At 35.0% G+C, this 11,563-nt stretch overlaps 1 protein-coding gene across 1 annotated transcript in view; it reads left to right on the top strand.

Annotated features, from left to right (window-relative positions):
* Positions 1-5,578: 5,578 nt before the first annotated feature.
* Positions 5,579-11,563, top strand: part of fads2 (fatty acid desaturase 2) — a 13,926-nt gene continuing 7,941 nt past the window's right edge. The window contains exons 1-5 of the mRNA XM_016570752.1: positions 5,579-5,678; positions 6,991-7,235; positions 8,147-8,257; positions 9,627-9,824; positions 10,247-10,348. Coding sequence (XP_016426238.1) covers positions 7,029-7,235; positions 8,147-8,257; positions 9,627-9,824; positions 10,247-10,348 — 618 coding nt within the window. The 5' untranslated portion in view covers positions 5,579-5,678; positions 6,991-7,028. The remainder of the gene's footprint in view (positions 5,679-6,990; positions 7,236-8,146; positions 8,258-9,626; positions 9,825-10,246; positions 10,349-11,563) is intronic.

The raw sequence follows: 11,563 nt of genomic DNA, 5'->3' as shown, positions 1-11,563 counted from the left end.
ACATGAGAGTTACACACGATTGTCACGTGGTCCGGGTGGAGCGAGGCGGTCAAATTCCTCTATTCCAAGTTCACGTTATGCAATGCAGAAACGTATTTGTTATTGTTGTGGCATTATTATTAAGTAAGGTGTATGAAATATTTATTATATTTATCAATATTAAACATTCTTTAAAAACGTGATTGTGAACTTTTAAATTTTTGTTTTTGTTTTTTTATAATTCATAAAGGTTTTAAATAACTACTTTAATATTTAATATATTAAAATACATATAATTGTACACATATAGTTTTTATTTATTTACATATAGACTTTATTGTTTACATTTATTTACACGTACACATAATAAAATTGATTTTTTATTTTATTTTATTACTAATAAAAGCATAAATTTAATGCTTTATATAAAGGAGATATATGTGACCCTGGAGCACAAAAGCAGTCTTAAGTTGCACGGGGAAATTTGTAGCAATAGCCAAAAATACATTGTATGGGTCAAAATCATAGATTTTTCTTTTATGCCAAAAATCATTAGGATATTAAGTAAAGATCATGTTCCATGATATTTGAAGATATTTTGTAAATTTCCTACCGTAAATATATCAAAACTTTTTGATTAGTAATATGCATTGCTATTTTTTTGCACCCTCAGATTCCAGATTTTCAAATAGTTGTATCTCAGCCAAATATTGTCCTATCCTAACAAACCGTACATTGGAAAGCTTATTTATTCAGCTTTCAGATGATGTATAAATGTCAATTTTGAAAAATTGACACTTAAGACTGGTTTTGTGGTCCAGGGTCACATGTTACTATGAATTATTATGAAAAGTAGCTATTTGGTGCAATAAATAAACTGTAGGCACAAAATCCGAAGTAAAATTGTTTGTGTCAGCAAATCAACTGCAACACAACTTTCTGTGCTGCTCAGGATGTGCATAATAGCATATCTACACAAATAAATAAATAAACAAATGTACAGTATTTTAAAGGTGGCACAGTGAGGACAGACAGACGAAGGCTGAACAAACTGCTCATTTTAGTGAGATGATTCACACTCGGCTGTTCTGCTCTGAAAATAACATTCAAAACTACATCTGAATGAAGTTCACTGCATGGACCGTCTTCCAAGTCATACATGGCCTGTTCAAAATTGAATATACTATATGAGCTATTGATCTGTAAAGCATTGTATAATGTTTGTTATTGGGTTATTTATTATGAAGTCAGACTAGATTTATGTCATATAGACATGAGTCTTCTTATTATGATTTGTGGTGTTGCACATACTGATAAGTGTCTAAATTACTCTGCCCTATATAGGTGTTTTTCTGCTGAAGTGTTGATGTAATGCATCAAAGTTCAGCCTTGATGTTCCACGGTGTCAGAGCAGCACAGACCCCCCTAGTGGCCCGCTCACTTCATAGACCTCTGAACCTGATGCTGAGTGAGCAAGTGCTGAGCTTCAGGTCAGAAATCAGGCTACACCAGCTGCCTTTAAGATTTTCAGTCATTATGAGATGATATTTCTCATTTGAAATCTTCATATAAATTTTCTAACTTATGCACAACCATATTTTCAAGTCTTCTTTTATGATGTTGTCCATTATTAAACGGTGGCAACTCACACGGTTGATTTCCATGGGATTTTGGTCAAGTTTATTCACATTTCATGTTTTAGGGATCATAAAGGTTTTTCACTGGTGGGCAATATAAGTTTAGGAAAACGGTGATCTCCATGAACACTCATTGGAGCTCAAAACTGGGAGTTCAATCCATAGGAAGTCGTGTGTTTCTTCCCAGGCATTGTGATGCAAACTATAGTTAAAACTTTTGACTCAATATTAAAAAGTCACTTTTGTGGTGTTTGAAGTGGATAAAGGTGAACAATTGTACTAAATATCTTCCATCTTCCGCCTGCATGATTTTATGAATTTATGAAGGTCAGGGCTGTAGCAACCATTACAACTGTTTTTATGATGGATGCATTTAGAAGCAATAAAAGCAATGTCCAAATCACTTTTAGAAATCAGAAAGAAGTCACAAATGCAGAAACTGCAGAAACGTATTTGTTATTGTTGTGGCATTATTATTAAGTAAGGTGTATGAAATATTTATCAATATTATCAATATTAAACATTCTTTAAAAACGTGATTGTGAACTTTTAAATTTTTGTTTTTGTTTTTTTATAATTGATTTACATCACAAGCAGCAGAATTTCATCATAGAAATATCAGCATCTGCAGAAAACGGCATAATTATGCTCAGTTTGAGTCTCTAAATAAAATTGAGTTGTTTTTTCACCATATTCTCACTATATATGTGACCCAAAAGCAGTCTTAAGTCGCTGGGGTATATTTGTAGCAATAGCCAACAATACATTGTATGGGTCAAAATTATCGATTTTTCTTTTATGCCAAAAATCATTAGGATATTAAGTAAAGATCATGTTCCATGAAGATATTTTGTAAATGTCCTACCGTAAATATATCAAAACTTAATTTTTGATTAGTAATATGCATTGCTAAGAACTTCATTTGGACAACTTTAAAGGTGATTTTCTCAATATTTTGATTTTTTTGCACCCTCAGATTCCAGATTTTCAAATAGTTGTATCTCAGCCAAATATTGTCCTATCCTAACAAACCGTACATTGGAAAGCTTATTTATTCAGCTTTCAGATGATGTATAAATGTCAATTTTGAAAAATTGACACTTAAGACTGGTTTTGTGGTCCAGGGTCACATGTTACTATGAATTATTATGAAAAGTAGCTATTTGGTGCAATAAATAAACTGTAGGCACAAAATCCGAAGTAAAATTGTTTGTGTCAGCAAATCAACTGCAACACAACTTTCTGTGCTGCTCAGGATGTGCATAATAGCATATCTACACAAATAAATAAATAAACAAATGTACAGTATTTTAAAGGTGGCACAGTGAGGACAGACAGACGAAGGCTGAACAAACTGCTCATTTTAGTGAGATGATTCACACTCGGCTGTTCTGCTCTGAAAATAACATTCAAAACTACATCTGAATGAAGTTCACTGCATGGACCGTCTTCCAAGTCATACATGGCCTGTTCAAAATTGAATATACTATATGAGCTATTGATCTGTAAAGCATTGTATAATGTTTGTTATTGGGTTATTTATTATGAAGTCAGACTAGATTTATGTCATATAGACATGAGTCTTCTTATTATGATTTGTGGTGTTGCACATACTGATAAGTGTCTAAATTACTCTGCCCTATATAGGTGTTTTTCTGCTGAAGTGTTGATGTAATGCATCAAAGTTCAGCCTTGATGTTCCACGGTGTCAGAGCAGCACAGACCCCCCTAGTGGCCCGCTCACTTCATAGACCTCTGAACCTGATGCTGAGTGAGCAAGTGCTGAGCTTCAGGTCAGAAATCAGGCTACACCAGCTGCCTTTAAGATTTTCAGTCATTATGAGATGATATTTCTCATTTGAAATCTTCATATAAATTTTCTAACTTATGCACAACCATATTTTCAAGTCTTCTTTTATGATGTTGTCCATTATTAAACGGTGGCAACTCACACGGTTGATTTCCATGGGATTTTGGTCAAGTTTATTCACATTTCATGTTTTAGGGATCATAAAGGTTTTTCACTGGTGGGCAATATAAGTTTAGGAAAACGGTGATCTCCATGAACACTCATTGGAGCTCAAAACTGGGAGTTCAATCCATAGGAAGTCGTGTGTTTCTTCCCAGGCATTGTGATGCAAACTATAGTTAAAACTTTTGACTCAATATTAAAAAGTCACTTTTGTGGTGTTTGAAGTGGATAAAGGTGAACAATTGTACTAAATATCTTCCATCTTCCGCCTGCATGATTTTATGAATTTATGAAGGTCAGGGCTGTAGCAACCATTACAACTGTTTTTATGATGGATGCATTTAGAAGCAATAAAAGCAATGTCCAAATCACTTTTAGAAATCAGAAAGAAGTCACAATTGATTAGGATTACTAACCTAATTAAAATTCATGAGCCAAGCTGATCATTTTTATAATGTGTCCCTGCTTTGACAACCCTATGATGGAGGACAAAGGTTTTGCAGTGCTTTTGAAACATTTCAGGTCAATATGACATTTATGTATTGCTTACATATGATATACAGGTTTATTGAATGGATGGGAAAAGATTGTTATTTGTATTCAAATGTACAGATATAGACCTATCCAGATATACATGAGCTACCTCTAATTATTTTACAGGTATAGAGAGACTTTTTTATTTTTCATTCTTAAGTTTAGCTGAAAATTACGTCTGCTAAAATTTCGGTAAAATAATTGTGAACTAAAGGGAAAGTAATGCTGCAGCTGCAAAATATTCTTTTATGCATCTCTGTTCCTGCAAATGAGCATTTATGAGCATGTAGGCCTAATTATCTTGTCTTATTTTATTATAGGCTTTATCAGAGAAAAATGTATTCATAGATGTTAATACAACTTGTGAATACAAATTGTGACGGATGGTAAAATGCAGCTGTAGAAAATCAGCAGGTTCAGAATAAGTCTGCAGTGTTTCAAAAAAAAGTCCAAAGTTCTTCTTTTTTCATTTGAAATGTTTAACAGTCAGATCAGTCACGAATTTGTGCCTATATCACGTGCTAACATGCATAGAGAATTTTCTTCTCTATGCAAAAGTTTCTTTCCCAGGCAACCTCATGAACAGTTAAATGTTCTCCCCTACTGTTCAATAAAAAGATGTGCAATACCACATTTATTTACTCAATGCTACCCTAATTCCATTCCTTGTCAATTCTATTCTATTCCATCTATACACCACAACTGTACATACAAATTTTGTCTATTTCTGTTTATATTTATACATTTACAGTATATTTCTTATTATCTGTGTGTTGTTGTTTCTGTCACCAGAACAAATTCCTTGTATGTGCAAACATACTTGGCAATAAAGCTCTTTCTCATTCTGAATTCATATTGGATCAACTGAATTGCAGCTGATAAAATTTACTATAGTGGCAACGTTTTGGGCATTACAGTGTGGCATGTGGTGACTGCATGTATCAGTTTATAACTGATGTTCATAAATTATATAACCTTGATGCCAACATATCTAAAGTATTTAAATATTCTTTAAATTTAAAGTCAAAATCCTATCCAAGTTGTGTTTTTAAAAACAGCAGTATATAGATTTTCACTCAAAATTATAAGGTAACTCTTACTTTTTATTGTCAAAAACATATTTTTACAGCATTCTAGAGCAAGATGCAACATGCATTGTCTCCAATTCAATTGATGTCGCTGTATTATTACTCATTTTCACTATGAATGGTAAGGTACATTTCTTATAAACAATAATGTAGCATTTTTACATTATATTTCCGTTAATATCACTGATGTTGGTTTAGTATGACTGCACTTTGCCGATTGGATGTGGGACTCGAACCCAAGTAACTCTTCTTTATCTCCTCCGCGCTCTCCCCTCCCTTCCAAAGTTCTCTCTCTCTTCCTATTGGCTGATCGTTCGCGAGACTGGCGCAGAGACGCGCGCTGATTGGCCGGTGGCGCTCGAATGATCTGTTCGGAATTCAGCAGAAGTACAAGTGATGAAGAGTGACGCTTCTCTTTCTCATCACACACTAACCCAAAGAGTGTGTGATCAAAGTGTCGCAGAGAGGGTGAGTGAATTATTGAAAGTTTAAACTCAGTGCATTTTCTTTCTTTCTTTCTTTCTTCTCATGTTATGTAACACAATGGATGCTTACATGCATTGACATCATACGTTCATTTTCTTTAATGAAAAGAACAGATGCTTTTTCATTTTCAATGTAATATTTAACAGTTTATTCATTTGAAATGTTCAAATAAGCCGTTCTGAAGAGTTTAGAGTTGATTTTTGCTATGCTTTTATCCATGCTTTGTTTTGCATGTTAGTTTGTCATGCAAATTGAAAAAAAAAAAAAAAACATTAACAGATGTGACTAACGTAAAATAAGGAAGCAAGCAAAATCTTCTGGTACGTGTATTTCTGCACGAGCCTTCTGGTTTCCTTTGCATAATAAATGAGGTTATGTGAGCATTCATTGTCTCATTCCTAAACAAAGACAAGGGTTGTATTTCAGTGCCCTATAAAAAGTGAAAATTGTGTTATTTCAGCCTGGCCTGATCCTAAAACGACTTTCATTGGTGTAACCTAATGTTGTCAGGTTGATTCTGTAATATATTACTTCATATTTTTTGACTTGAACAAAATTCATTTAAATATTAAGCTCATTTTAGGTTACCTGACAAAACATTTGTGACCCTGGACCACAACATTTTTCGAAATTGAGATTTATAAATCAGCATAGTACAATATTTGGCCGAGATACAACTATATGAATATCTGGAATCTGAGGGTGCAAAAAAAAAATCAAAATATTGAGAAAATCGCCTTTAAAGTTGTCCAAATGAAGTTCTTAGCAATGCACATTGCTAATCAAAAATTAAGTTTTGATATATTTACGGTAGAAAATTTACAAAATATCTTCATGGAACATGATCTTTACTTAATATTCTAATGATTTTTAGCATAAAAGAAAAATCTATAATTTTGACCCATGCAATGTATTTTTGGCTATTGCTAGAAATATCCGCGTGCAACTTATAACTGGTTTTGTAGTCCAGGGTCACATTTTACAGCGTGCATATCAACCTGTCATGCCTCAACATTTGGCTGTGTTTCATAACCTAGTGAGCTCGCTGCCTAGACAACTTTTTGGGCATCATTTTTGGGAATTATGCTTAAAAATTGTAGACTTAAATGAAATTAATTTGGTTACCTGACTAAATATTTTACAGTGTGGATTTTTACATTAAATTGTGCATAAATAATGGCAGAAGTGAACATCAAATGCAATTTGTTGCATGTTTTTTCAAGTGAGTCAAACTGTTCTTAGACACTTTCATAACAAAATCTGAAATATTTAATCGAGTTACTTGGTCTTACAGTGCAAAGTAAGCAGCAGTAAGTCAGAGTTTGATCAGTGATGGGCGGCGGAGGACAGCAGACGGACCGGATCACCGGTACCAACGGGAGGTTCGGCACTTACACCTGGGAGGAGGTGCAGAAACACACTAAGTTTGGAGATCAGTGGATCGTGGTGGAAAGGAAGGTTTATAATGTGAGCCAGTGGGTGAAGAGACACCCCGGAGGACTGAGGATCATCGGACACTATGCTGGAGAAGATGCCACGGTAAAACACTCGACATCAATACATTTACAGTACATTTAACACGAAAGAAATTTTATATACATCACATTACTGCAAAACAATGGCTGTCTCGTAACCTAGTGAGCTACCTACCTAGGCACCCTTTTTTTCCTTTATAGTTAAAAAAATTGTGCTAAAATCACCCTATAATATCTAAGTATCGACCAGATTACTGCAAAACAGCATTTTGGGAATCATGACCAAAAATGCTATATAATGTATTCATTTTTACACTTTATTGTAAAACAAAGGCTTATACCCTACTGAGCTGCCTAGACCTTTGGTTAAAATGCCAATTTCCGGCACGGAATGAAATACCGAATTTTTATCTCACAATTCTGACTTCTTAACAACTTCTTATAAACTTGCAACTGCGAGAAAAAGGTCAGAATTGTGAAATACAAAATGTTGTGATTACCTTTTTTATTTTTTGTTTTGTGGCAGAAAAAAAATTTTTAGAAAAAAAATCAGAATTGTGAGAAAAAAGTCTGAATTTTCATGAAATGCAAGAAACAAAGTCCAAATTATGAGATAAAAAGCTGCAATTACCGTGCAATTGTTCTGTGGCAGAAATGGGCTTCCGTACATTATGGCCAAACGTTCTGTTTAAAGTCAATTTTACATAGTCAAAACTATAATTTGTAGGCATCATGCAAAAAATGCTATGTAAATGTGAATAATTAATCATGCAAATATTAATATGCATTACCATTCAAATATAACAAATGTTACAAACTAGGCAGCATTCTGGAGTATTTTAGGCATGTGTATCTAATGCTGTCTAGGTAGGTGGCTTATTAAAGCAGCTGTTTGTTTCAGTGTTGTTGTGATTGATTCAGATAAGAATAAAATAATGATTATCAGTATGGAATTTATTTGATCTGGTGTGACAGGAGGCGTTTACTGCATTTCATCCAGACCTTCAGCTGGTGAGGAAATACATGAAGCCGCTGTTAATCGGGGAGCTTGAGGCGTCTGAACCCAGTCAAGACTGCCAGAAAAACGTGAGTGTCGAGACATAACCTACACAGAATAGATGAATAAAACCTTGTTGTGGATGTAAAATTTAGCTGACACTTCAGTCAATTGAATATGGATTCTCTAAATATATCTGGATGATGTATATTAATATGTATGATGAATTACTAGAAAAAGACAGAGATATATGTGAAGTGAATTTTGAGTAAAAAAATCTAAAATTTCAAATTTTTTAAATATAGTATTTATAGAATTTTGTTTTTCAAAACTGGATAATGTGCATCTAATTTAGAGAGCATTTCTGAGTTTTCTGAGCTTCACTAATTTGACAATCAAAATGACAGCTAGTTGAATTTCCATGAATCTGTTGCCCTTCTGGTTAGCATGCACGTATCAAATTCAGAATTCAGTTAACGAGTGTGAAATTGAATCACAGGAAGTTGAGTTGAAATTCAAATTGGAATGACAGGAATTTACTGAATTAAAATTCAAAGAAACTTATTAGGGAAATGATTTTGGGAAAGGATTGCATCTGTGTTCCTGGAAGGCTTATAAAACCTTCAAATGCCAAGACATTTTTAGCTTTTTTTAACACCTTTAAATAAGTCTGTCAAACAGTCAATCTTAGTTCAACTGATGAACTTCCCTTTTCTAAAATTGCCTTTTTTTTTTTTTTTGCTGTTAAATGACATATTTATGGCATAGAATTCAAGATATAAACTCTGAATATATATATATTCAGAGTTTATATCTTGAATTCTGATGTTTGTTATCTCAGAATTGAGAAAAACAAAGTCAGAATTATGAGATAAAAAGTTGTAATTACTTTATTTTTTTTATTTTGTGGCAGAAACGAACGTCCGTACATATATCTTGTGATTTTTCTCATTTTTAAAAGTGTCTGCTCAGTGAATAAATGTTAATGTTTTTCATTTTCAATTTTAATTCTACTTCTTTTAATTCAAATTCTACTATCTATTTTACTATATATCTATCTATTTCACATATAAGTGCTGCACAATGTGTTTGATTCCAGAAAACAGCTACTGTGTATTTTATGAGCTCTGGATCATGACCTTCACATCACAGAATGACTGTCAGACTGTAATTCCTCTTCCCAGACACCCAAATAACAGCTTGTTGACTTAAGTGTGACATTAAAGCACAAAAAGCAATGCACGGCTCAGATTAACCTTTGCCCGAAGACACGAGTCACACACTCCAATTCGGCTTTCACTCCTCTTCTGAGTGATTCAACTACATACACGCCTTAAAAATTCAGGTCATGAAAGTCGATTCACTTCTGCATTTAAATGCGATTGTCACTCCCTTCGCAATGTGAACGTGACCGTAGAGGACTGTATTTGTTGTCATTTTACCTTCGTTTTCTCTCAGGCTGCTCTTGTGGAGGATTTCCGAGCCCTTCGTGAGCATCTGGAGGCTGAGGGGTGTTTCAAAACCCAGCCCCTGTTTTTCATCCTGCATCTGGGTCACATCCTGCTCCTGGAGGCCATCGCCCTGATGCTGGTGTGGTGCTTTGGAACCGGCTGGATCAACACGGCCATCGTTGCTGTTTTAATGGCTACCGCACAGGTATGATGGACATGTTTCATATAATCGCGACTGTCATTGAAATATATAGTTCAGTCATGAAACTCTAGATGGCGCAGGCTGACGGGGTGTTAACTGATGATATTCAGAGAGTTAAACAACTTGGCACAAGCTCAGCAGATCTGTTCCGCCAAGACCAAATACATTAACATTGTCATATCCATCACCATGCTAAAATGTTCCGAGAGTTGTCATGATTAAACTATGTTTAAAAAGAGCAGCAGAATTGGTAACCAAAATCTGCTGCGCTTTAGATGCTGGTGTGCTTAACTAGCTTAGCTAGCACTAGCTGGTCAACAAGGAGTTTTCTTATAAAGAGCATAACTGGGAACTTCATCTTGATGCAAAAATCAACAATGTAAATGTTCATGTTTTTTGTTTGTTTTGTTTTTTTTTGTCTGTAGTCGCAGGCTGGATGGCTGCAGCATGACTTCGGTCATCTGTCTGTGTGTAAAACCTCACGATGGAATCACTTAGTGCACAAATTTGTCATCGGACACCTGAAGGTACCAACATATCCTGCCCAGTCCTCACTAGAAAATTATCGCCCAGTTTCACAGACAACGCTTAAGCCTAGTCCTAGACTAAAATGCATGTCTGGGCTGTTTTAACTGAAAGAAACTTAGACTGACTGATCTTAAAATGTATCAGTTCCATTGTTTTGTCTCAAGATGCACATCAGTAGTGTTTTTTTCTAAGGCACGATTATAAAACTACTTAAATGTCCTAATTGAACAATAGTAGTCAACTGAAAAAGAAAGCTGGATTTTGAGCCACGGTTTTTAAAGTTGAACGTCACACAGAATCTTAAAAGACATCCATTCATAACGATGTTTTGCATTTTTTATAGGCAAAACCGTGAAACGTTGAACAATAGTATACAACTGGAAAACAAGGCAGGATTTCAAGTCATGGTTTTAAAAGTCAAAACTTCCCACAGCATCTTAAACCTGTAGCGCCACGAGTCACTGAAAAACCAAAGATATTCGATGTTTCGCATTTTTTTTAAAAGGGGTCATATGACGTTGCTAAAAAGAACATTATGTTGTGTATTTGCTGTAATGCAATGTGTTTATGCGGTTTAAGGTTAAAAAAACACATTATTGTTCACATACTGTACATTATTGTTTCTCTTCTATGCCCCGCCTTTCTGAAACGTGTCGATTTTTACAAAGCTCATCGGTCTGAAAAGCGAGGCGTGCACTGATTGGCCAGCTATCCAGTGCGTTGTGATTGGCTGAATGCCTCAAGCTTGTGACGGAAATGTTACGCCCCTACAATACTGTGATGCCCTGTCCGGCCGGAGCGACGAGACAAAAACATTAAAACCCATTATAAACGAGGCATTTGTTGCATCCAGTGGGGACATAATTACTGATTATAATGACTTATACTGTCTTTTTACGCGTTGCGTTGCGTATCGCACCGCGTAAACATAAAACCATGTCTGCATTTGTGATCGGAGAAATGACAAACAACAAGCGCTACTCTACACTGCTCAAAACTCGCGTTTGAATCGTCAGTGGCAAATCCTTTAAATATAAAAAACGTACTTACAGGCTGAGAGTCAGAAGCGCCAGACTGTCCTTGCAAAGTTGGAACTGCCCAACTTTATAGAAACATTATGTCCTCTTTTGGAAGGCCAAACAAAGTAGTTTAGCTTTCACAACGAAACACAGCGTCACAAACGGCGGGCTAGAGTGAGCGGCAGCGGGCAGGCT

Source organism: Sinocyclocheilus rhinocerous, unplaced genomic scaffold (assembly GCF_001515625.1).
Source record: "Sinocyclocheilus rhinocerous isolate Xijiao unplaced genomic scaffold, SAMN03320098_v1.1 scaffold561, whole genome shotgun sequence".
Classification (NCBI taxonomy): domain Eukaryota; kingdom Metazoa; phylum Chordata; class Actinopteri; order Cypriniformes; family Cyprinidae; genus Sinocyclocheilus; species Sinocyclocheilus rhinocerous.
Note: the sequence above shows the minus strand (reverse complement) of the source record. Positions and strands in the feature narration are given on the sequence as shown.